Source organism: Rousettus aegyptiacus, unplaced genomic scaffold, assembly GCF_014176215.1.
Source record: "Rousettus aegyptiacus isolate mRouAeg1 unplaced genomic scaffold, mRouAeg1.p scaffold_m13_p_4, whole genome shotgun sequence".
NCBI classification, from domain to species: Eukaryota; Metazoa; Chordata; class Mammalia; order Chiroptera; family Pteropodidae; genus Rousettus; species Rousettus aegyptiacus.
In genome coordinates, this window is record NW_023416307.1 from 144,769,198 (window position 1) to 144,796,422 (window position 27,225).

General features: G+C 35.0%; 1 protein-coding gene across 1 annotated transcript in view; it reads right to left on the reverse strand.

Moving 5' to 3' along the window:
* Nucleotides 1-856: 856 nt before the first annotated feature.
* DYNC1LI1 (dynein cytoplasmic 1 light intermediate chain 1) overlaps nt 857-27,225 on the reverse strand; it is a 30,212-nt gene continuing 3,843 nt past the window's right edge. The window contains exons 3-13 of the mRNA XM_016140758.2: nt 15,356-15,472; nt 14,396-14,626; nt 12,414-12,583; nt 10,189-10,282; nt 9,088-9,223; nt 8,380-8,491; nt 7,019-7,078; nt 6,851-6,895; nt 6,057-6,177; nt 4,985-5,140; nt 857-2,834 (exon numbers count right to left, since the gene is read on the reverse strand). Of these exons, the coding sequence (XP_015996244.1) occupies nt 2,722-2,834; nt 4,985-5,140; nt 6,057-6,177; nt 6,851-6,895; nt 7,019-7,078; nt 8,380-8,491; nt 9,088-9,223; nt 10,189-10,282; nt 12,414-12,583; nt 14,396-14,626; nt 15,356-15,472 (1,355 nt within the window). The 3' untranslated portion in view covers nt 857-2,721. The remainder of the gene's footprint in view (nt 2,835-4,984; nt 5,141-6,056; nt 6,178-6,850; nt 6,896-7,018; nt 7,079-8,379; nt 8,492-9,087; nt 9,224-10,188; nt 10,283-12,413; nt 12,584-14,395; nt 14,627-15,355; nt 15,473-27,225) is intronic.

Sequence of the window (27,225 nt, forward strand, 5' to 3'; positions counted from 1 at the left end):
GATAATATTTATGTCCAATTTGTCTCCATAGACCATGCAAGCAAGGAGAAAGTAAAGAGAGTGGTCACTGGGTTACTCAGGTTTAGCCCAATTTAATCACACGGATCTTGATACAAGAGAAACAGCAAGGGCATAGTGAGAAGCAATGCGATGCAAGCAGAGTTGAAAATACAATGCTGGTTTGCTGGCTTTGAAGATGGAGAATGGGCCACGAACCAAGAAATGTAGGCAGCCTCTGAAAGCTGGGAAGGAAACATGCTTCTTGGAGCCTCCAAAAGAAACCAGCCAGCCCTGTTGACACCTTTTTAGCCCAGTTAAGACTGATTTTGGACTTTTGATCTAAATGTGTATTGTTTTAAGCCACTCAATTATGGTAAATTGATACAGTAGCTAGAGGAAATATACACTCATTAATAACACAATGGATAAATTATAATAAATTTGCATGATGGAACATAATGGTGCAATAATTGGTAACGAATGCTATGTGCATAATGGATGAACCACAGAATATTGAAAGAAGCCTGACACAAAAAGAATATAAACTCTTATGATTCCATTTATATAAAGATTAAAAATATAACTTATCTGTGTCTTTAAAAGTTATTAGGACAGTGGTTACTTGACGGGTAGGGGTACTGATGGGGGGGCATCCGGGAAGCATTTGGGGTGCTAGCAATGTTGTCTTTCTTGATCTTGGTGCTGGTTATATGTAGTCCCTTTTTGGTATTTCAAACCATACACCTGTAACTTATATACTTCTCTGTACTGTATACTTCAATAAAAAGTGCTTAAAATAATAATAAAAAAATCACTTTAAAAACCAATTTCCTTGCAAAAATTGAGACAAAAAAGGTTTAAGGTTTAAACATGGTAAACACGGTTTTAGATTAATTAAAATCGAATCCCAGATAAAATGAACAATTACAGTTATTTCAGGTAACAACTCAATTGCTTGCAAGGATTTTCTACTACATCTCCAATATCACACAGAAAAAGATGAGTTGGTCTAAACATGCAAACACAGCAGACATAACAAAGTATAGCATGATGCACAGTCTGTAATTCTTTCCTTCATTACTTCACTTGTTTCATCAAGTAGTAGTTTAGAAAAACTGGTCTTTACAACACCATAATTGTAAAACCCTTTCTGGACTAAAGATTTTATCAATGACATTTTTCACCTCATATTTTATCAAACAAATGTTTTTACAAATTAATTTTTCCATGCCCATGAAAACTGTTTTTTTCACATTCAAACAAATTATAACCCTCTTATATACTTTAAGCATTTATATTCAACTATTAGGAGCCAAATACCATTATAAAACTATAAGGAGATTGTAAGGTTCTAATGAAAGGATTATGTGATAGTAGACATATTGTCCTCAACCATTTTGTTGAAAAAAAAAAATTCTTTGGCTATTTTAAAGTAGTAACAAAGACCAATTTAAAAGTACAGTAACCACATTTTTCCAATTATCTGAATTGACTCAAGTCCAATGTACATGTGTTCTTTAGATGAACTTCAAACTCTTCTGAAGGATCTAAAATGAGCATTGAAAACTACTAAAAAAGTGGAACTACTAACAGGTATTGAGAGTAACTACATGTCAGTGCATTTGTCAAGCTTTTAAAAACAGCTTCTGCCCATGAAATGATAAAAGGCTATATTTTATCTACTAGGAATGCTGACCATGGATTCTGCAGTTCCGGACATGTGGGGAAAATGTGTTGATCACGGTAAACTCCCAATTTAAGGAAACAGAATAGTGAATCACATGTACTTATTGTCTCTTAAGATCAGAATACTTAATAATCCTATTAAGTCGAACACTTCAAACTACTAACAAATCTTAAATACAAATTTAAATTTAAGAGAATGCAACAAGTTATTTGAACCTGAATGCAGAGAATAAATATTTTATTAACTGATTACAGTTGAAAGTCACAAACAAAAAAGGGGTATATTAAGGCAGAGCCATATATATATATATATGACATACATATAAATGACATATATATATATAGACAAATCCAAAGACAGTTACCTCTTTACATTTAACAACCTCTGCATTTTTCTTTTACACATTTAGGCAGTGTGCTTTCTTTTCTTCTCAAAGAAATAAATCTTGACCAATATTTCGAAATCATATTTTGATGACAACTTACAGGATCGTGGATTTAAACAATTACTAGTATATCGAATGCTTTCTGGTAGTTTTCTCAGCATATTACATGTGTGGTGATATATTTATGTTGGTGTGGAAAATGTGACAATTATTTCTCTTTTCTAGTAAAACACATAATTTTTAAAAATGATTTTAATAGTCTTAATTTAAATTAGCTTGGACTTCCAAGTCAGTCAAATGCCCAAAGCATATTATGTTTTGCCCTTCCCTGAACTTTCCTGTCTTAAATAGCCTTTAGAATATGATCACATGGCTATATTTCAGATCTATAAATTTTGAGTTGTTCAAGATCCAAAACTGTTTCCTTATGCAAAGTGGCAATGCGAACAGCAAGCCTACATAGCAAAGAATCATTTTTCTTCTGTATAGCTTTTATAAAGATGGGCAACCACCAAAAAAAAAAAAAAAAAAGACAAATTTAGTCCATCTGAAAAAGCACTCCAGCTCCCTAATTTCACTTTTGAAGGAAAAGGCAGAGGCAAGTTTACATTATCCCAGAAAACTGAATAAATGGCTTTATTTGGTATCTTCAAGAAGCTTCTCCTTCTGTAGGAGACGTAGGTGTTGTAGGAGAAACTGTAACTGGTTTTCGTGTAATTCTGTCTAGTTCCGCGTGAACATCTGATAGGACAGGCTTCTGGCCTATGTTGAAGGAAAAAAAACAAAATTTAGACATTAGTCAAAAAGTATCTTTTATACCAATGTCTCTTCATTTAAAAATTGCCAATGGTTTCATTAGCATACTACAGTAAAAATTAATATATTCTGTGACACTTTAAAATGGAGTCTAAGCTGCCATCCCAGAGGATGCCTCGAACCTTTGGAATGTTAAAACAGGGCAAAATAACCTTGGACTAGGCCAAAGCGGCATTGTATCCCAAACAACTGTTCGTAAAGACAATAAGAAATTAGATTATTATGACTACAGGACTGAAAATTAAAAGCATTTAGAATTAGCATCATTACGTTAGCTTATCTGTGCCTATAGAAATGCCTTCTTTCTACTGATATAACTGATGTAATTGTTCCTCTTCCCTTTCCTAACACTATTTGGGTTTCTGCCTGAATCAGTGTTTTCTGAATAGCTGTTCTTTTAAAGTTATCAAATAAATGCTGCTGCCTCTCACTTTGGACCTTTTAGGTTAACACTAATTTAAATAAACATCCTAAATTAAAAATAAATTTTCTCATTTTAAATCGTGACATGTTATCAAATGAAAGTAAAACTAGCACCTATCATTTAATCTCATAAAGGTATTTTCAAAAAAAGCACAGGACAATAAGAACTGTATAACAGAAAATAGTGACAAAATTTCAGAATGGTGAAAGATGAGTGGTAACTAAATTAGTGGCCCTGAGAAAGTTAATCTTCTATACTGTCCATGGAAAAGCCAAGAAGTATTCCATTTATATTCAGAAACCTGTAAAAAGACTAAAACAACAACAAAAACAGTAGCTACGGGTATTTGTGACAAGGGTGGCAAAAAGATGGGATTAAAAAGAATGGGTTAAAAAGTCTGTTTAAAGAGCAACAAAAGAAAAATACACTAACCCATCCAAATTTAAGTTGTGCTACAAAAGACACTATCAAGAAAGTGAAAGAACAATCAACACAATGGGAGAAAACATTAGCCAACCCTTTATCTGGTGAGGATCTAGTAAAGACATTTAAGAATGCTTGAAACTCAAATAAAAAAAAACAAATAGGTGGGAGAGGGGGCATTAAGAGATACAAATTGGTAGTTTATAAAATAGTCACAGGGATGTAGAGTACGGCATAGGGAATATAGTCAGTACTGTGATAACTGCATATGGTGTCAGATGGGAAATGGATCTACTGAGGTGACCACTTTGTCAGTTATATAAATGTCTCATTACCGTGTTGTACACCTGAAACTAATATAATATTATATGTTAACTATAATTGAACAAATAAAAATATAAAAATGAAAAAAAAGAGACAAATAACCCAATTTGAAAATGGGCAAAGGATTCAGACATTTCTCCAAAGAAGCTATACAAATGGTCAATAAACACAAGTAGAGTCTCAATATCATTAGCCATTGGGGATATGCAAATCAAAACCACAATAATATAACTTCACAGACACTAGGAAGGCTCTAATCAGAAAGACGGACAACAACAAATGTTAGAGAGGATGTGGACAAATTGGTACCCTCATATCTTCTGTGGGGAATGTAAAAATGGTGCTGTGTTTTGGAAAACACTGGCAGTTCATCAAAACTTAAAACATAGTCACCACATAACCTAGCAATGCCACTCTCAGTTATACACCCAAGAGAAATAAATACACATGCCCACACAAAAACAAATGTTTATAGCAAAATTATTCATAAAAGCCAAAAAGCAGAAACAATTTAAATGTCTACCAACTGATGAATGGATAAATAAAATGTGTCATATTCGTACAATGGAATTTTATTCAGCAATACAATAAAAAGAAATGAAACACTGAAACATGGATGAACCCTGAAAGCATTTCGTTAAGGAAGGCATATACTGTATGATTCCATTTACATGAAATCTCCAGATAGGCAAATCCACAGAGACAGAAGCAGATCAGTGGTTGCCTAGGACTGAAGGTTTCAAGAGAAGGGAAGAAGTAACTGCTATTAGGCTGGCGGTTTCTTTTGGGGGAGATGAAAATATTCTAAAATTAGTTTGCGTAACTCTGAAAATGTTGAATTGTATACTTTCAATGAGTAAACTACATGGTATGTGAATTATATCTTAATAAAGCTTTTTTTTTTTAAGTTCTAGGTAAACTATACCTGACTTCTTGGCAGATGGTGGTAAACCACTGCTTCCACCTCCAGCCCCACCTCCAGGGCTACCACCACCAACGCCAGGGCCTCCTGGAGAACCAGTCTTTTTACTCAGCAAACTGTTGAAGAAATTTGCCAGGACACCTTCACTTGTAGCTCCAGCTGTAAAACAAAAAGCAAAAACTTTCGATCAAAACATTCAATTTTTCTATAAATTATTATGGTATACTTACTATACTAAGTATACTAAGAGTAGTATGTTCCAAATTCAAGTCTAGATTGATCTTTAGAGACTGGGTAACTTCTTCTCTAAACTACTCATATACAAAACTAAGTATGAGTAACCTGTAAAGCAATTATTTAAAAATTAGAATGTTATTTTTAAAAGGCCAAAGGCATTTTTAAATAGATGTTAAATTCTAATATATCTCTTTAAAAGGAGTTCTTCAAAAATATAACTGTTGAGAAATATCTGCCTCAAATATCACACAGTTATCTAATCCTACATGAAAACCAATAAAAGTTTCAAGAAATAAATGAGCAAAAGATAGCAATAAACAATCCACAGAAGTGAAATACGAACAGAAAGGAAATTCTAAAGGAGAAAGCTCTTATTAGTATTTAAGAACTACAGATTAGATTGTGGCAAAATTGCCACAACACTCAATATTTGACATGTAAATTGAACAATCTAAAAACATTATCAAAAGGCATAAAAATGTAAAAACTCTGACATCCTTATCTCGCTTAATATTATTACTAAAGAAATAGCTACTATGCCTATCTATCATTAATTGCAGGTAACCTATTATTGTAAAAATACGAATTTTTTCAATGACCCACCATTGGAGAATGATTATAACACAAAGCTTTCACAAAGCTTACATAGAAGTGAAGTATTAAGACTATAATATAAAATGCTTCTCAGTCTGATTAACTATGAGATTATATCTACAGAGAAAAAGATTAGAAGCTATTGCACAAAAATGAAAATAGCTATGGTAATAGAGGATTCTAGGTAGATTTCTTTCTTCTGTAAAATGTATTGTGTTGTTTTCTCCAGGAAAGAGCAATGTACCTTTCATGTTTGGATCAATTTTTTTCGACCCTGCAGGGATGGGTGACACGCTGGCAACATTGGATGACACAGATCTGTTTGGTGTTCGAGGGGAACCTCCTGGGACTCTTGGTGAGGCATCCTGTGTAAAAACAGGAAAACCATAATTAGAAACACTGATAACGTTCAACTTCAACTTCACGAAAATTACTGTATAAAAAGAAATTACTTTGCAACTGTATCCTATCTGTTCCACTGGTACTTTTACATTGCAAACCATTGACAAAAATGTTTAGCAATCATGTCCTCATTATTAGAAAATACTAGAGACCCATCACATTTTAGAATACAAATTTTCCCTTTTTCTGGAAAAAGAACATATTGAATAATGAGGTGTGGTTATGATTATAAGCTTGAGAGTCAGATCTGGGTCCCAATATGGGCTTGCATCTCACTGGCTGTGTAATCTCGGGTAAGCCGTAATGTTGTTTAAGGCCTCCATTTTCCCATCTGCAAAATGGGGTAATAACAGTACCTGCCTCATAGGGCTATTGTGGGGATTTATAAAATAACACATACAAATGGTTCAGCACAGTAAATGATACATAACAAACACTGCAAAATAGAGACTTACAATTTAAGTCATCTAAAAAGGAGTGAAGTTTATCTTTTAAAACCTCACAAATTTCTGAAGAATTCTTAATCAAATTTATATCAAAGCACACCCATATGAGACATGTATATGATTAAGGAAAAAAGAACTAAAGCAATATGCACCATATTTTAATAATTTTGTCAAAATCTGTAATACTGACCACAGGCCTTCCAGCTGTAGTTGGTGGTTGTTTTGCTAAAAGGGACTGAAAAACACAAAGGAATTCTAGGTTATTCACAGCATGTACTGCTATATTTTGAAAGAAAATATATACAAGAACAGTTTACTCATTAACCATACTAAGTCTGCTTCTGATGTAATTTCATACCTGTAGCTTCATAAGAAATACTTGGTCATCTTCTGCCACAATTTCCTTCTCATGGACAAACTGAAATGAACAATAAGCAATGCATAAATGAGCAAGTCTAGAAATAATAGAAGCAGGGGACATTTGCAACTCATTTTTCCTAATAATTCAGCAGATAAAAGAACCATTACATTTTTATTTCAGGGAAATGGGAGCAAACTGCTTTTCACAAATGCCACAATCTATTTTCCACCCAGTAGCCAGTGATCCTTTTAAAACGTTAGGTCAGATTACATCACTCCTCTGCTCAAACTCCCTCTCCAAGCGCTTTCCATCACACTCACAATGAAATCCAAAGTCCTGACTGCAGCCTGGGTGAGGCCCCACGAGATCTTAACTCTGCCTTTCACCTCCTACCACTTCCTTAGGGCCCTTTTCAGCCTCTCTGGCCCCCTTGCACATTCCTGCCTTAGGGCACGTGCACTCTTTGTTCCCTGTGCCTTCAATGTTCTCCCGTCTTACCAGAGCTGTTCCCTAACCATTCCTACAACAGCATGCCTCCCCACCAGAGTCCTCTCTACCCACTCTCCTCTCTGCTTTATTTCCATAGCACTACTGACCATCTGAGAAATGGCATATGAATTGATATAGTATTGCATCACTCTCCTAGCTAGCACCTAGTGCCTAAACAATGGCTCGACAAATATTTGTGGAATAAAAGACAACTAAAATGAAGCACAGTTTGTTGGTAAAAAAAAAAACTGTTGTCTTTCTTTTTTTTGTTGTTGTTGTGTGCATTTAACAGACATGGTAAACACCACACCAACTGATTTGTCATTTTACATTCCTTTTCTTATTTCTAATTAACCACAAGCAGAATACAGATGCTCAATGTAAATGTTTGGATTCTTAAGTGAGAATTTTATTATATGTTAAATCAAAATTACTTTTTCTTGAAACATATCCATATTAAAGGTCAGTGAGTAGTACTATATGCAAACACTCATTTTCATTCTAGCAATGTTTTCCCGGCTTTTGGCTGAGCTCTAAGTTGGAACGGTCACAGCTTCTACCTAATTCATACTGTTCAAGATCCACATATTCATACTAATCCATGATTTCCATTAGTATATGAAATCTGCACTGATATTTTCTAATCTACATATGCCAAAGGCTAAGGTATGAGTCAATAACTGAATAGCTGATTTATATTTTGATAAATATCTTTATTTTGAATGGTACATTATAAACACCCAAACCATACTTGAAAACTCCTTTATAGGAAAGAACCCCTTTACCTTTCTACTTAACAATCTTAAAATTATGGACTTTCCTCTCGGTTTAAAAGCCTAAACATTAAGACTATATACTAAAACTGTTACCTTTCGGACAGGTGGTTTAGTTATAATGTCTTCAAAATTATCTTCTGCTTTTAAAGTTTGAAAATTTTCATGTAATATTCCTATTTTCTTATCATTATCCCACCCTGCTGGACTGAAAAGAAATGCACATGAGACATTCTCAAGCATTCATATAGCCACTCTTTCATTCAAGCCATAATCGCATTTATGGGAACATTTTTATGAAGTTAAATTTGACAAATTATGGAAAACTAACCAGCTTTTTAATTATAATACTCAAGTAATGGTTTGCTAATTTTGACTTAAAATGATGATCAATCTTCCTGATTTTAAAAATGCTGTTGTATTTTTTTTGGTGGGGGGGGGGGAGGCGGGTAATTATTACCTCCCGATTTTATTCGGATAACTTTTTAGAAGCATATCATGATCATACAATAGGTGCTCTATATAGCATAACCAATTAAAGAGTAAATAGATATACTGATACATGCACCCAACAGACAGTTTAGCTATATGAGAAAGGCCTTTTGAAAAGGGCTCAGGTCAGCAGTAAATCTAAAAAGGCAATGAGAAATAGATCAAGGCGGGTTATAAATAAAACAGTCTAGGAACAGATTCCCACCTTTTCATCATGGAAAGGTCTGCTGGTCTCACCTCAAAACTAAAAAATGACTCACTGTGAACTCGCAACAATACATGATAAAATAATAGATTTAAGGGTATACTTACATAAATACTGCATCTTTTTCCACAATAACAGCAGGAATCTTATACGGGAATCCATATAGTTTCTGAACAATGTATTTATATACTAAATCTGTATTTTTGTTTTCTTTTACTGAAGTGTAAATAAGTGCTGCACCATCTGAATAATGCCATTAAAGAAATTTTTGGACAAATTCCATTAACAGGCACCATAAAATTCTGTGCTCTTAGCGTAGCATTTACATCTACATGCATATTAGTTTCTACAGGTTCATGCAAAATAATTTCTAAAGGTATTTTATATGGTAATCAAAGATTTCAAAAGTATAAACATGTATATATTACTTCTTATGCCTATTTACTCCTAATGTAATTTCTGCACTTTTCAGACTCAAATACTTTGGCTGGGGAACGCAACTGCAAAATATCTGATCCAAGAGGGGTGGGTGAGAACACCTTTCCTCAATGCGCTCAAGTTGTGAAGTTTTCAACAGTAACTTCTCTTTAAAGCATTCACTAACAACCCTTATTTTCTCCCTCTACTAGTTCTAAGTATTACTCATTGGCTCACCTAATCCTTGCAATTTACGACTAGACAAGAATCCTTACGATAGGTTTTCTAACCTTGGGATCATCAAAATCACCCAGAGGCCTCACCTTGGAATGTTCCAATTCAGTAAGTCTCAGGCACAGCCAGAATTTGAAACCACTGCATTTGATTATATGTAGAGATAACATGCTACACATATTAAAACACACAAATACAAATATTGATCTTGCCCTACCACCCAATACATACCAGATTTGGCAGGGAGGAGAATCTAGTTTTACTTTTTCAGACTCTAAAATAGAAGGTCAACAGTATAATGGCCAGCTAAAAGATTATTATACTAAGAATATTGAGTTATTCTATATATAACTTAGAACTGGGCTTTATTTAAACAGTTAACAATACAGATTGGTTTGAAATCAATTTCACCTAAGTATTTTAGGATATAAACTGAAATTTGCAACCACAGGCAGGAAGAAAAGTTTATGGAATTTCTCAACCTTAATTCCTTTCCTTAAAAAAAAGAATACACACAGGTAACATATATTGCAACAACCACTGTATTAAAAGGATACACTGTAAACAAAACTTCCGGATATGTGACTGAATAAAATCAAAATGTTCATCTCTGTAGTCATGTTCTTTCTCCAATACACTAATGGCATCACACTGTTGAATTAAAATGATTTAAAAAATACAACATGAACTTTAAATAATTAAAATTAAACATAATGATTTAAACAGTTCAATTTTGGGTGGAAGAATATCAACAAAACCACAGCTCTGATGGGTGACTGAACATTAGCACCTAGAATATCAATTACTTCTATTTGTCTAGAGACATTTAACTGGAGTCTCAAGACTAATGAATAATTTTTTTTCTTTAAAAAGCGCTGACTTCTATGTTATAATGAATGTGGTAAAGACACCAATGAGAAAGTTTTAGTACATAAAAAAAAAAACAAATGAACAATAGGACAAGCTTATAATACTTGCTACCTCAACTACTCATGTTCTAGAACAAAAAATTTAAGATCTAAAATCTATACTAGTTCTATAAAATACTCTTTATATCTAGGGACTCTGCAACTCTCACTACTTCCTTTGTTCCTCTGTTTACCTGATAACTCTTATTTGACTTTCATTTCTTTTTGGTGCTTTTATTCACTCTCATTACAATTTAACTAATAACCAAAAAGGGGAATAACTGGCTATTTTTGAAATGTCACCTATACGATCAATGAAACAAATTCTGAATTCTGCTTGCTACAGAAAAATGTTATATAAAAAGAGTGGGGGGCATGTTCAAGCATCACAATCCCAACAACTTCACCAAAACCTTTCTAAACTGAGGATATAAAATTTAAAAATAAACATTTAATAATTTTCATTATCCCTAGTATTAGTTTGGGGTCAAATTTGATATAATTTTGATTATGTATCATAGAACAGAGTATCCTTATATAAAAATGATGTAGCACACATCTGTCCATTTTTAAAAGAGTAATTTCAAATCGTTTAAGCTATATGTAATTATTATACTGTTGACTTATGACATTTTTAGTGAAGCATGATAGTTTAGCAGAGAAATTTTTAACTGCAATAAGAGGATGTGGACCTAAGGCAAGAAACTTAGTCTCTCTATATCTCAATTTCCACAATCTTTAAACTCAGTTGAGCCACCATTTTTCATCCATACTGACACTCACATTCTCCCATCCTCCTACACATTTTAAAAGCTCTTAAACTGAAGAACACCTGATGGTATTTTAGATTTTGTGAAATATAGTAAATGACCTCTTCCGGCTTAAAAAAATTTGTGAATCTCTGACTCATCTGATACTGATTCAGACCTCTTTTTTCCTTGGGAAATTTATGAGGCAAGCTGTAGTGCAAAACAGGGCAATAACTGCCAATAAACAGCTCTTTGCCAAACAAACAACAAACAAAAACAAACTACATACAAAAGGATTCTAGTTTAAAAACAGTTTTAAAGAAAAGGTATAAGTAATAATTAAATAAAACAGAATCATCATTTAAAAAAGTGGATAACAGACTGGACCTAGTTATTTTAAAGCTACCCCCAATCCCTTTGTTATTGATAATTTTTGTAGTATTTAAAGTAAAACTTAAACTAAATGTTACATTTTAGATCTCAAAAGGGTTTATATGATCTTTTTCTTACTATTCCATGACTTACAAATAGTAAAGGCATACTACTTAGGACCAAATAGGGAGAAGATAAACTTGAACTATAAATTGTTTCTAAGGAAAACAGATTTTATTATAAAGTGTACATAGTAACAGAACTCAATTAACAGAATTTTGATTTTAGCAATCTTCCCAAAAGCTTTTTAATAAATAAAAAGCCCCTGATAACTTTATATAATGAGTACTGGTAGGTGTTTAAAAATTTATTTTATTTTCAGTACATTATCTTCTGATATTAGGCATTAGTACATCAAAATTTAATGTGGAAAAATATTTTTATATAAAATTAATAATTAATAGTCTTACTTGTAATTATTTCTTAATTGACTGTACAATAAAAACTAATTGAAATTAGGAAAATGAAATTCGATCACAAACCGAATATTTGTAACAATTTTCTTTCAAAGAAACTATGATTAAGATCACAAAACCAACATGTAAAAATCAACATTTTAAATTATTATTTCTATTTGTTAAGAAAAAATATCTAGGAAAAATAATGTATCAACTCCAAAAGGAGCCTGGGAAACAAAATAGTTGTTCATCTTTGGTTAATATCAGTAGCAGAACATCCAGGAAGCAAACTAACCTTCGTGCAAACTACTAGTACTGGAATGCCCAAGTTGTGTGTAAGTGTATCTGCGCCCAGAGGCAGAACCACACTGTCGTCTTTGTCTTCCTGTGATACAGTATTTCTTCTCTGAGGAGAAGCTGGGAAATCTTCTCCTGGCTCTACATATTCTTGGAAGTCTCTAATCACTGAAAATCAAAGTAAATAATTTAATAGTTTAGAAATTGCTCTATTTTAACAGGAAGCTTTTTCTGCCTTAATTTAAATATGTATTTTACTAGAGTTTATACTTCATCTTGTATAAAAGAAAAAACTAAAAAGATTTGAGAAATCTATTTCAAAGGCAATATAGAAACATTGGACTCACATTCATTATTAGGAGGCAGAGCATAACACTGAACGGCTCCAAAGAGTAAGGCTCAATATAAGCCCGGTTTAGTTTCTGTGAATTACTTTGGGCAAGTCACAATCTAGCTTTGTCTCACACTACCTTCTCTAATTCACAAAAGGTACTGAAAAAAGATTTAAAAAATAAATAAATGGTGCATATGCTGGGAGAATCCCACATCTTAAAAGACAGTCCTAAATGGCTTTCTAATATTAATTTCCTTTCTCTAAACCCTTTATTCGGGTCTTCTCCTTTTTTACCTAGATGCAATCTTGGGCCACATTCATTCTGTAACCCTAATGAGAATTGGTAAGATATTACCAATCCTGATAAATTTTCAGAACTCATTTGTAAGACTGTCTAAACCTTCACTTAAAAATTAAATTAAACTGAATGTATCAAGAGCTTTAATAATGTATACTTTGACTCAGTAATTCTCTTCCAGGAATTCTCAAGGAAACAATCAGTAATGCACACACACATGGGGATTTCCATATAAGACCACTTTTCATGTTTAAAAGCAAAACAAATCTGCATAGAGTAAAACAGTATATGAAGAAATACACAGTCATAAAGAGGAAGAGGGAAACTTGAACACATAAGTGCAGTTCCTTTAAGAACACAGGGGTTTACATATACCCTTAGCAGCTCTGGTAGCTACTACCCTTCAAACCAGAGGCTGAAATCTAACAGTGGTTCTTCAGTTTGAGCATGCACCAGAGTTTCTGATTCAGTAGTCTAGGGTGGGACCTGATATTATATTTCTGACAAGCTCCTCCTGGCTACTGATACTGATGCTGCTTGTCTTGGGACCATACATTGAGAACCACCTCTATAAATTTAGAGAGGAAAAAAAACCCCACAGGCTATGGCCAACAGGGAAAGAAAGGTACAGACTAAAAGCAATTAGAACTACCGTTTTCAATGACTTAGAATATACATTCTCTTAACTTTTCACTGTTTCCTTGCATATAAATTCCAGTACACTGCCAATTTGCCCCTAAAAGTTATTATCAGCTAACAATAACACATAAAAGCAGTATTCCATCTGTATATTTTCTTAAGAAAAGTATGACATTGGCAAATGAAGCACTCTTGGTGAATTTAAGAATTGTGACAACTGGCTTATAACCTATTAGAAATGACCCATATCATCTTCATAATTTCCATGAAAATTTCCAATTTACATGGGCATTTACAAAATATATTATGTACTTTGTAAATCATAAAAGCAACTTAATATCTTTATATTTATGTTGTTAACATCCTTTTGGACATATTTCATTTTGACAAGGCTGATAAGATTGTTCTGCTTATCAAATAATATTTCTGCAAATGAGCAGCTGAAGAAGATTCAATTTCTTTTTTTTTATCTTGAAAAAGTACTTTCCAAAATGAACACATATGGCCTTGGCAAAGGAGTCTGCTATTATGTATGTTTCCAATTTAAAGCTATATTAAAACCTAGCACATCATTTAAACTGAATTTCAAAAACAGTATTCACATTATGTTTCCTTCCTTAAACCTTATTGAAAGTCAAAAATTCCTAACAATTATGACAGCTAAAAAATTTGTATTTGAAATCCATATTAATATTTCTAGACTACTCACGCTTTTGTTCCATTTCTTTCATTTCTTCAGGAGGAATTTTCAATTTGTCAATATGTTCCCTAACAACGCTTGCCCATTTCTGTAAAGAATCCAAAGCAGTCCAAGGCTTTGACATATCAACAACCAGCATAACTAGAGTGTCCTTCAGAGAACCAGCATCCAGCGAAAATTTAAGGAGGCCTTTGTGATATAGATCTCCATCTAATATCCAAACATTACATCTTGTTTGATCTACAGTAGACAAAGGAAAGTTACCAAAGCAAAAGGATTAAGTTATTCATCATTCAACCAACAATATTACTTGGTATTTTAGGGCATCTCTATAGGAGATGTATCATTTAACCACGTTCAACTACTTAGGCCACAACTACCAATTTAGTAAAGGCTCAACAAATATTCAGGAAAATGATTTAACTATCAACATGAAACACCAGCATCCTCTACTTCATATTTCTCAATTCCGAAACACAGACTATATGACTTGTTGCTATTCATACCATCGGCAGATAGAGCCATGCATATTCAAGATATTATATATAAAAATAAGAAGGCAAGTGATCTATAGGGGGAAAAAATGGCTGATCAGATGAGAAAAGCTGGAGATGACATTTTTATGACAAAAAATGAAAAGAAGGTGAAAAGGAGTCAGCAAACAATCATAGGACACTATTATTTCACTATTTGTGAGAAAATGAACTGAAAAGTTGAGATTCTTCAAAGATAGCAAGAAAACTAAAGTCTGCACACCAGAATACCATAAGATGTTTAAAAATGTTTCTATATGAATCCCAATCCAAACTAATAAAAAAAAGTATGCCTAAATCGAACTATTTACCTATTGGCATTACACAGGACTCTTAGCAGAACATGACACACTAATAAAAGTCGAAGACTGATATGAGCAGCAGTGTACCTCAGAAAGACTTCAAGAAACTTATATTACAAATAAATGACACTCACCATCCCTGTCTTCATCGTGAACATTTAAGTACAAATATTCCAATCCTCTTCCTTTCTTGTACTCCTCTATTCCCTGAATTTTTCTGATTAAGCTTGTTTTCCCAGCTCCATCTTCACCTGTGAAAAAAAAAGACAAATCTTTTTAATAATATGGAATATACACACACATAGATATAAATAAGGATGCTTTCTAGTGACAAGTGAGAGACCTAACTGGAACTAGCTTCAACCAGAAGGTTAATTTCATGGAAGATAACCAAGTAGCTATAAAGTTGAAGATACTGACGTCACCTCCAGGATTCTCTCTCCTGGTATCTCTGCTCCTCTTGTTAAGCCTCTCGTTCTAGCCTATTACAAATGGCTTCCTCTGTGGGTATTTTTCAGGAAGTTCAACTCTCACGTCACCACAGTTTAATGTACAAGGAACTCTCCTGGCTTTCAGTCTGAAAAATCTCAGGTAAACAATCCTAATTGGCCCAGTTTGGGTCATGTGCCTACCCACAGGCCACTCACAGAGGACAGATGGTACATCAAAACCGACCAGGGCGGGGAACTGTGACTGTAGTCTCATCAGAACCATGAAGCCATAAGAAATACACAGCAAGGAAGAGGGGTAGCAGTTGTGGGTAGGAAGTTTGGCAAGAACAAGGGTAGGGGGAATACAGAACAGACAAAAATAAAACGTAGACTTTAAATAAAAATATTAACAGCAAGAAAATCATGTGATTTAAACCTGGCACAAGTTTAAAAGATTTAAAACTAGGCTAGCTATTCAATGTTTTGGTGAGGATTTTTTTTATATTGTGAATTTATTTAAACACTACATGTCACTGTTTCATAAACTTATTTGTTGGCAATTCAAATTAATAATAGTTTCTTAGATCCAAGGACTCACTCCTGGAGATCAATGAATTCTCTGAGAATTTAAAAACTGTTTTCATTTTCATGTCAAGGTTTTTAAAAAAAATGATGTCTTAGATCTTCTGAATGATCATCTTTATATAACTAAGTGCTGCCACAAGATTTCAGTACCCTGCAATGGCGTTTATAATCCTACTGGTGCCAAGATGAAGCCTAGCGATCCAGGCAAAATGAGCATGCCAAACTCAAAAAAACAAAAGTGTCATAGAGCAGTTAGTTCTACAATCAATTGTACTGGCCAGATTGGTTCTTTTTAGGAACCATTTTCTGATACTTAACAGCAATAAGTATAGCCTTAAATAGGCATTAAAGAGCCTGCCATTAAATGAATACTTATTTTTCAGTAATATTTTTGCAGTGTACTATTAAAATGGCCCATCAAAATAACAGATTGGGTTGAAAACAGTAATATCTATGATAATGACAATGATTCCCAAGATGATCCATCATGCTCAAAATGGAAATAATAAACAGTGAAAAATAAAATGTGAATATTTATGTCTACTATTAAACCCAACACTGGCATTTAATTTCAGTAAAATGTCACTTGTTATATTGACTGCTAATTTGAATTTATCACTTCTATAGTTTTTATAGCATTTAATTTACAATTTGTTTTGGTTTTATAACTGTTCAAGAGCTACATAAATCAAAAAAATTTAAAGAATGTTATGTAGTCACCTCAACAGGCATGAGCATTAGAGATAATAAGAAATAATTTAAATCACCATGTAGATCTATGAAAGCCTTTTAAAGAGTCTGAACAGGCAGAGCAGAGGGCTTTCAGGGCAGTGAGACTATTCTGTATGATACCACAATGCTAGATACATGTCATTATACATTTGTGAAACTGCATAATGTACAAACCTAGAATGAACTCTCATTTAAACTATGGACTTTAGATGATAACGTGTCAGTTATCAGTTCGCTGATTGCAAGTACAGTAATAACTGTGTCACTGTGCAGGATGCCAACAGTGGGGGAGGGTGTGCACATGGGGACAGGGAATATTCGGACACTCTCTACTACCCACTTCATTTTGCTGTGAACTTAAACCTGCTCTGAAGGGAGTCCTCTTAAGCTAAAATGATAACTGAAAGCTGTTTATCCTACAGAAACAACAGATTATAAGCAAAAACTTAGTGCCCAGACTTACGACAGCTTAAAACAATAAAATGTTCAATAAGAATTTTCTAAAGTATATATAGATCCATAAAAATAGGCAGTAATTAGATAAAACTTCATTTAATATGACTTACGATTTCTTTTCTCTTTAATTCTCTTAAGATGTTAGAAAGTATAGATAACCTTAAAAAGAGTCAAAAAATTTAGATGAAGGGAGAGTGTAGGGATGGACAAAAAAGGTGAAGGGGATTAAGATGTACAGACTTCCAGTTATAAAACAAATAAGTCATGAGGATGTAATGTACAGCATAGGGAATATAGTCAATACTGTAATAACTTTTGTATGGTGACAGCTGATTACTATACTTATTGTGGTGATCACTTCATAAGATATATAAATGTTGAATCACTATACTGTATACTTGAAACTACTGTAATACTGTACATCAACTATACTTCAATAAAAAAAGGGAGGGAGGGAGGGAGAGAAGCTGGCTGGAAGGATAAATACACACTTCTGGAACAAAAAAAATTTCAAATCAGTGTATTTCAACTTATTTTTAATATTTCAAGTGACTCAAATATAAAGTTTTCTGAATAAAAATATATATACTCATAGATAGTCTTAAGCATAAGCAAAAGAAAAAAACCATAATAATATCAGCCAGAAAAAAAGCACTGATTATTTGGTTATCTCTAATAGTGACATTGCCAATGATTCTTTAAAAGATGTTTGCACATTCCTTTTAATCTGATTTTAAAGGTTTAAGTCAATATGCTCAGAAGAGATTTTGAGCCCAAATTCATGACATCAGAAATATTGTCAATCTTCAGAAAAAGTCAAGAACCATATGATTTCACTCATGTGTGGGATATAAAACTGAAAGCAACAAATGAACAAGACAAAAACTCACAGACACTGACAACAGTTTAGTGGTTACCAGAGGGAAGGACAGGAGCAGGGAGGGAGAAGAGGGTAAAGGGGGTCAAATATATGGTGACGGAAGGAGATCTGACTTTGGGAGGTGGGCACACGGTACATGGATGATGTATTATAGAACTGTACGCTTGAAACCTAAATAATTTTATTAACCAATGTCACCCCAATATATTTAATTAAAAAAAGAAACAACTAGAATGTCTATTATTGAACTGTTCATTTATGAATGGTTAAAATGATCAATATTATGTTATGTATATTTTACAAAAAAATATTGCACACCAAAGAAAAATATTGCCAATTTTAAATTAACCACACATGCTCACCATTTTAAGTTCTTACAACCATCACTACAGTATAGCTGCTTCCTTCTAAGGACTCATACAAGATACTTATGAGACTGCAGGTTGTTCCTCTGAGTGAATGTTGCTGATCATTCATTTCACTGGACTAATGGTTCTCAAAAATGTATCAGATTCACCTGGGGGTGGAGCTTGTTAAAACACACATTACTGGGCTCCACATCCTGAGTCTCTGATTCAGTTAGCCTGGGGTGGGGCCAGAGAATCTGCATTTCTAACAAGTTCCCAGTGTTGCTGATGCTGCTGGTCTAAGGACCACACTTTGAGAACCACTGCATTAGACATCTACTACTCTAAACCAAGCACTAGGAATACAAATGTCCGTATGTCAAAGTTGTTATCCTCTAGGAGCTTGTAAATTGGAGGGGGAAACAGAGAGCAGACAATTTCGAGATACTGTTATTAGGACTACACTAGAGATAAGCAACAAACTAGGAAGCTGGCCTTAAGGAAAAATTCTTTTTTGTTTGGAAGTCAGAAGGGCTTTGTAGAGAAGGAAACAATAGCCAAATCTTGTAGTATTAATGAACCATGGAGAGTCAGTTATTCCAGGAAGTAAGGAAAGCATACACAGAGGCCCCAAGGCAAAGAAATGTCCTTCTAGGAAGGACAAAAAATTTGAATACTTGCAATCTAGAACGTGAGGGAGAAAGGGGCCAGACAGTGAGAATAGATAGGAGATGCCAAACCATGAAAGGCATCTCATACCAAGCTGAGATGGTTACCTCATCCCGAAGATAACGAAGAGCCACCGGAAGTGTTTAGGTGTTTGAGCAAGACTGCTATGGCAAAGTGTGGAAGACTGACTGACAAGGGTAAGTTCAGGAGTAAGGAAACTAGATAACAGGCTATTATTGGAGTTCTAGCAGGAAATGAGGTAGGCCTGACCTCATTATTAGCCATGGTAGTGGGGGAGCAGCTGTACTCAAAGGTTGATTGGGACGGGAGCCGGTAGAGAGATTAAGCCACAGAAGCGTGTCTAAGGGAGAAGACCCCTCCCTTGCCATAGCTTCAATGCCTCCACCCTCTCCTGCTCTACTACCTACTTCTGAGGTGGCTGGTCCTGAGTCTTCCCTACAGGTTGCTCTTTCAGCCCTATCCGGGGTTTGTGTTCCCCAGGGCTCATTCCTCAGTCCTCTACTCTTTTCACTCTTTACGTAATTCCAGGAGAATCTCCACACATGACTCCCACAGGTTTTCTTCCAGCCTCAGCATCTCCATAAACACTTCACATTTCAACATGTACAAAAACAATATCATTACCTTGCCACCTTTCCCCCCAAACACTCATATGATTATTAACATAAGACTCCAATCTCAAGGCCTTTATACGCAGTTCCCTCTGCCTAGAACATGCTATCTTTAAAAATCTGTTACCTAACCTTCATCCCACCTTCCCTCAAATATCACTCCTCGGGAAGGCCGCCCCTTAACCACCTCATTTAAAATCTCAACCTCCCAAAACACCTATTCCTTCTTGTTTTATTTTTCTTCATCGAACTTAATAACATAATATGCATTTTACTTAGTCACTCTCTACCCCTACTCACATCGAAGCTCCAGAGGAACAGGTGTTTTTCTGTGTTTTAACTTACTGCTGCATCCCCAGTGCCTTGAGAGTGCCTGTGACTATAGTGCCTATTAACTCTGCTCCTTTCACAGTGAAATGCATATTCCTAAGCTTCCTACAGAGCAGCCACTAAAAGATCTTTAACAACAAAAAAAAGTGCCAAAATATTAATGAGATTCACAAATCCCTAAACAAAGGATTCAAATTTTGTATCCTTACCAAATTTGGGGGTAGTTAAAAACTTTGTGTATTAATGGGTTTAAAATGCAAAAGCCTAAGAAGTTAGGATAGGAAAATGATGAAATTTCAAGTCTGTCAACGTGTTTCCACAAATAAAAATTAAAGGACTGTAATTTGCCTCCCTTTGCCCATATTCTGGTGAAACAGAACCTTCAGTGCCTTCCACTTCCATCTCTATAGGAGCACCAGTAGTGGCAAATGTTTGCCAAGTGCCTACTATATTCATTTAAGCCACAGTAATTCTAACACAACTCTAAGGGGGAGCGATGATTATCTCTCAAATGTAACATGGTAAATATGGTAGCGTGAGATTTGTTCCCTCCCTGTGATTTCAAAATTTCTCACTTCTGGTAACAAATTAGAAGTGTTCATATTGAGAAAAAAGAACATTTCATAAACAGACACAGACTATAAAGAATTCTAATGAAATCCTCCCTACTTACGGATGAGGAAACTGAAGCCAGGCCACAATTACAAAGATTGTAGGAGCACGGCAATAATCCACCCAAGCCTCCCAAGGGAATCTAAGTCAACCTTCTCAAGAAGGCAACTCCTCTTTGTTCTCAGAGAGAAAGAGATGAGGGGGAAAAAACAGAATATCTTAATCCTAAGAATATTATAATACCTGACGATGCCTGGCAGAGAAAAGATTCTCAAGATGTTTAAAGCAGCACTTTAGTGAAACAAAATCTTTCTGGGAACAAAATTTCTATCGACTACTCTTCTCCCCTCTTTAACTTTAATTAACAGTTGGAAGTTATAGTTGGTTAAATATTGAACATTCATATTTTACACCCATTAAGCCCATTTCTTCTTTTCATAAGTCTTAAGCCTCAATTGTAATGACTATTTTCTGCAGCTGTCACTTTTTCTTCACCTAAGTGAACTCTGACGTGATTTGTCTTAGTGACAAATGTGGACATCTGAAAATAGATCTACTTTATAAAAGACCCAGAAAAGGCCAATTAAGTCAAATTCTGTAAACAAGATCCATGTGTTACCTACTACCTCCAGAAATCTTAATCTGATGTATTTGCAAAGATGCAGTCTTGCTCTAGGGTTATACACATCTTCCAATCACATTATTTGTTAGGCTGTTTTTTTTTTCCTCTTTATGTCTTTAGGCACTTAACACATGGCCTCCTCCAGTTCTCTTCTCCTCACTAAATAAACATCCTACTCAGAAGGAACAGTCACCTACAATTCGTTCCCCATCCTACAACTGAGATGTTCCAGAAACAACTCATTATGCCCATTTCCCTTTGAAGATCCTTCAGGAGATTCTAGTTAATGATATGCACACTGAAGTATTCAGAGGGAAGTATACTAATACCTGCAATTTACTCTCAAATGCCTTTAAACAAAGGGTCACATAGTGGGACATGTGAAAAAGCCAATCTAGGTTTATGTGTAAATATTAACTAAAATTCCTTCAACTTTTCTGTATGTCTGGAACTTTCCTAACATGTCAGAAAAAACCCCTTCGAGGTCTTCCTGCTGCTCCTGCAGTAAAGGACAAACTGTAAAGGCCGCGCGGTTTTTTACAAAGGCTCCCTTGTCTTTCCTGCCCATCTCTCCTCATGTTCCACAGCCCCCATACTAGACTCCAGTCATTCCCAACTTTTTCTAGTGCAGTAGAGAAGCCTTCCCCTCTCACAACTCTAAATCTTGAACATGCCGCCACTTTTTTCTGGAATATTCTTCTCTTCTCCTCACCACACCTGGGAGAACCCTAGCTTATCCTTTCGGTCTCAATTTTGCTCCCTCTAGGAAGCTTTGATTTCACAAGTCTGGTTAAGCACCCTTCTTTGTATTCCCAACAGCACATCATACTCTTAAGACACTTCAGTATTGTGTCGGCTTATTTGTTTCCTTTAGCAGGCTGTAAGTGCATCAAGTCTGTCCCTTCACTTGACAATATTCTTTGGGCAAGTTCTCTTAACAGTAAGCAGGATATAAAGTCCTTGCTTTATAAAGTGTTTAGAGACAAGACATTAGCCTATTCTTAATGGACACTGTCCCTGCTTGCTCACCAGAAACGGAAACCATGTTTTCTTAGTTTTTCAGACTCCTACAAAAATACGCACCACAGGCTGGGTGGCTTTTCAATAAGACATTTATTTCTCAACAGTTTTGGAGTCTGGAAGTCCAAGATCAAGGTGCTGACAGATTTGGCATCTAGAGAGGGCTCACTTCCTGGTTCAAAGACAGCCATCTTATCACTGTGTCCTCACTTAGCAGAAGGCGGTGAGCTGGCTGGTGAGCTGGCTGGTGTCTCTTTCGTAAGGGTCCTAACCAATCTTGAGGGCTTGACCCTCATGACCTAATCATCTACCAAAGACCCACCTCCTACTGCCATTACATCAAAGGTTAGGATTTCAATATATCACTTTGTGGGGTACACTTTCATTCTACAGCACCCTTCCGATATGCAGAAGATCTTTAACTAAAATTCTTATCTTTAAAAACAACCACAGTCTCTATTTTCATAACTATACCTCATCTGTAACTGCCTTTCCCAGGCCTTTACCAGGCCTTTACCACAATCTATTAAAGCAATTCATTGTTCATCTTTATAAAACTCAAGTGGCTGCCTCTCATCAATAGCAGATTAATTAATAGTGTAAGCTCATAATACATACCTCCTTCACTAAACTTTTAGGAAAACTTTTTAGTCATTGGACTGAGAGTGGATACTCAGCTGCTCTGCCATAGCCAAGCTGAACGACATTGGAAGATAAGATGAAGGAATTCATCTGCGTAACATATGTAAACTCTAAGAAAACTTTACCTTCAGTTCTGTGGCCTTAAGCTGGCAGTGAAACAGACACACTAGGTTTAAGTGTGCCAATCAAGTAGTTAATAATCTGTCAACATATATAAGTAGAGAGCTTCTGTTTAAACAGACTAAGATGAAAGTCCTTCTACAAAGAACCCTTTAGTGATGGCATTAAAATTGTTCTCTATATTTTATCTATATTTGTACTTCTATATTAAATTTTCTTAAAGAGGACATATCTTTAAGAACTCTGCCTCCCTCTTTTCCATCTTTTCTGTTGTCAAGGAAGGCTGAAGTACTGTACTTGTCTTGCTTTGCACAGGTTTGTGTGCCTGATACCTGCATTCTACGCAGAGCTTTGATTCACATTTCCACAGCTCCGTTGGATACACGATAGTTCGCAGGATCATGATAATCAGAACGGAGAGACTTCTAACCACCATATTCCTTTATCCAAAGTGAGATATCAACATTGTGAAGTTGACATTTTTGATTTGGCTTTGCATGATGTAAAATAAATCAGCCTATTTTATCTGAAAGCTCTGGTGATAAGAGCCATGACGGGTCTTCACTGGAACTACTTTTTGGCTCAGATCTTCTGCATGGCCTTCCACAGGTTATCTGGATCACCCAGGCAGGGTGGGGACTTTTGGTCTGCTCCCCATCTCACAAGGAGCATCTCCTCCCTTGCCTCTGCAGGCAAGGCAGAGAGCGACCATTAACCAGCTGCAGTATCTGCACCCTGTGGTTGTAGATAAACATTTATCCAAGGCTGTTCGGGACTACATCTCTCCGATGTTAAGGAGTACCTAAATAGTAGAAAGTTAAACAAACCCAATTTTTGAATCCTAGCTCAGCTGTGTAACTTGGGGCTCAAAACCCACTTCTTTAAAACGTGAACATGCTACATAAGATAGCACCTCCCAGAACAGCCAGGTAGCAGACATAATACATATGTTCCCATCCCACTGGTTGGCTAAAGCCCTACCTTTGAATATCATCATTCAGCAATTTACATTATGTTATAAAATTTAAGAACTTATCCTTTATCACTTTCCTCGCTCCTGCATACCAACTACACATGAACTGAAAATATTACTTTAATATTTATAAAGTCCAATAAATGTTAATCCCAATGGTCATTAAAGGTTCCTGTGCTCTAGAAGGTCAATGTCATACTAAAGCAATAGTTCTTAATCAACAAATATGGTATATATTCTACAATTAAACTGCCTTTATATTAAGATGCCAATTTTTAATCTATCTACCAGACAGGGGAAGATTAAAATGAATAATCCTTAGTATTGGTAATGGTTCTCAACAAACAAGTATTCCCACATACTGATGGTAGGAATGGAAAAGGGTACAACTGTCCCAGAAAACTGTTTGGTAATATATAGAAAGGCTTCAAAGATATATACTTTTGACTCAACAAATCAACTTCTAGGAATTTATCCCAAAGATAATACTGGACAAGTGGAAAATGGGGTATAACAATAATTTATTTGCCAATCAATTCTTATTATGGTATAGCCATTTATTATCCAGTCACTGAAAGGGAAAAAAACCATATCTATTACTATGGGGGGGGGGAACCTCTGATAAAGTTTAAAAAAATCTGATTTAAAAATAGTATATAGACTGTGAGCCTATTTTGTTTAAAAAACAAATATAGAAGTAGAAAAAATGAATACGATTATCTCTAGGTGGTAGGATCACGCGTTTTCATTTTCTTTGTCAGTTTTTTTGTCTCTCTCTGGCAAGAAACATGTAATGCTTTTATAATTTAAAACAGTGATTTCCAATTTTAAGAGGAAAGTAATTTAGACATAATTTTAGTTCTCTTAATCCCATGAAGTATGAAAGAATCTCAACAGGGCAGGAGGTTGTAATGTGCCCACAATCCCCCAGCTTCAACAGGCAAGAAGGGCTGACTCCCAGACCTGGTACCTCTAGATACCGACTCCAGCAAATCTGAGCTGCCTGGGCCCTTTTCACCAGGTTTTAGCTACTGTTGCGAGTTCCCTTAGTGCACAGCCCAGTGTTCTCCTCCACATCCTACTTAGCAAAATTTTACTGATACCTCTTTTTCCATAAAATCTCATGTGACCTTTCTACCAATTATTTCATACTGACATATTTGATTTTTACTATAGGAGTTTATAAGCTCCTAAAGGTCTGAGACTGAATCTTGGCCCTGTTCTCCCTAGATGACTGAGCAAAGTATTTTATGCACAGCACATTCTAATAAGTGCTTGATGAACAAATGAATAGAGAAGTAACCTGTGAGGTCTTTCTAATAGCCACTGCCCTGACTTTGCAAATAAAGTAAGGCCCAAAAAGGTTAATTCATGGTCACTCACTTATTAAAAGTCCCATGCTGAGCTTGGGTCCTTTCTTTTTCTTAGCTCAAGGCTCTTCTTAGTTTTACATTCTCAAAGTGCATTTGCTTACATTCTCTCTCACGTGGACTTCACGCCAGCTGCATTACCACTCTACCAGCCTACATCTGTGGTTCTTCCAGCTGTTTTCGACAACAGCACTGGGGGAAATATGTGAACTTCTCTTAACACTTTCTAAACCTACGTTCAGACTATACCTCTAGCTGGAATAACAATGATAATTTAAGTAAAAGCCGGTCATCGTTTATCCAACATTTATATATTGAGTACTGATTATGTGGCATCTGTGCTTACTGATAAAACTGATGCCCATAATAACTTCCAGAGTGGGTCTACAAACTTCAGCCCACAGGCCAAATCTAGTCTGCTGCCTGTTTTTGTAAATAAAGTTTAATTAAACACTGTCCCATCCATTCATTTATGTACTGTGTATTGTCTATGGCTGTTTGGGGGCTACAAGAGCAGAGTTGAGTAGTTACAACAGAGACCATATGGCTCAAAATGCATATTTAGTATCTGGCCTTTTACATAATAGGTCAGACCATCTGACCATCATAAAATACCAATGTACCACTGGACTCTCAAAACATTTCATATTTGGTATATTTTCAATAGTAGTAACATATAACATGCAGTAAATAATTTTGTTAATTCTTTGAAAATTACCAATCCAATATCATACATGTGATAACATTCTATTCCTGGCATCACATTCCTCTAACCAATCATGCCAGAAAACTGCATTAACATACTACAACTGATAAAATCTGTTTCTCACAAGTCATATAACCTTGATGGTCTTTAATCCCAACTTCTCACAAGATTAATAGTGTCAGACTGAACAATCTCGTTCTTTTCAGAGTCAACCCGCACATGGAAAACCTACTTACTTGAGAAGTCACTTCTCTAAACAGATCTCTAGTTCCCCTGTGTATATCTTGCAATAATCCAGGCATAAAAGTAGCTAGTTTTGTTCCTGAATAAGAAAGAAGACTGTTTCAAATATATTTCCTGTTGATACTCAGCATTATGTGGGATTTTTTTTGGCTGTACACTATCCTGGACTAGTGCTTTCATGGAAAATAGAGACTCTAGATTTCTTCCTTGGGTGAACTCAGCCCACATCTAAAAGAAAATACTTTATTAATGTAAACCCAATTATGAAACATCTTCAAAACATTTCTTTAAAAATATCTAATAACTCATAAGCTTTAGAATTTAAAAAAATTATAGACTGCCAGATCAGACAAGACTTTATTGATCACTAAATCCAAATATCTTAATTTACAGATGAGAAAAATGAGGCTTACAAGACTTACCAAAGAGCCAACTAGCTTTCATTAATTCAAACCTCAAATCAGAAAGTTATACTAATGTCCTATCTAGAAGCCAGGCATTGTACTGGGGGCCACGTTTACGTAAGTGTCTTAGTAGACAATGAATTCAATTAATCTAAATCAATGAGTTTCATAATGAAACAGATACATTAGGAAAATCAGATAAAATTCCTTAATAATTACTAAATACTTTC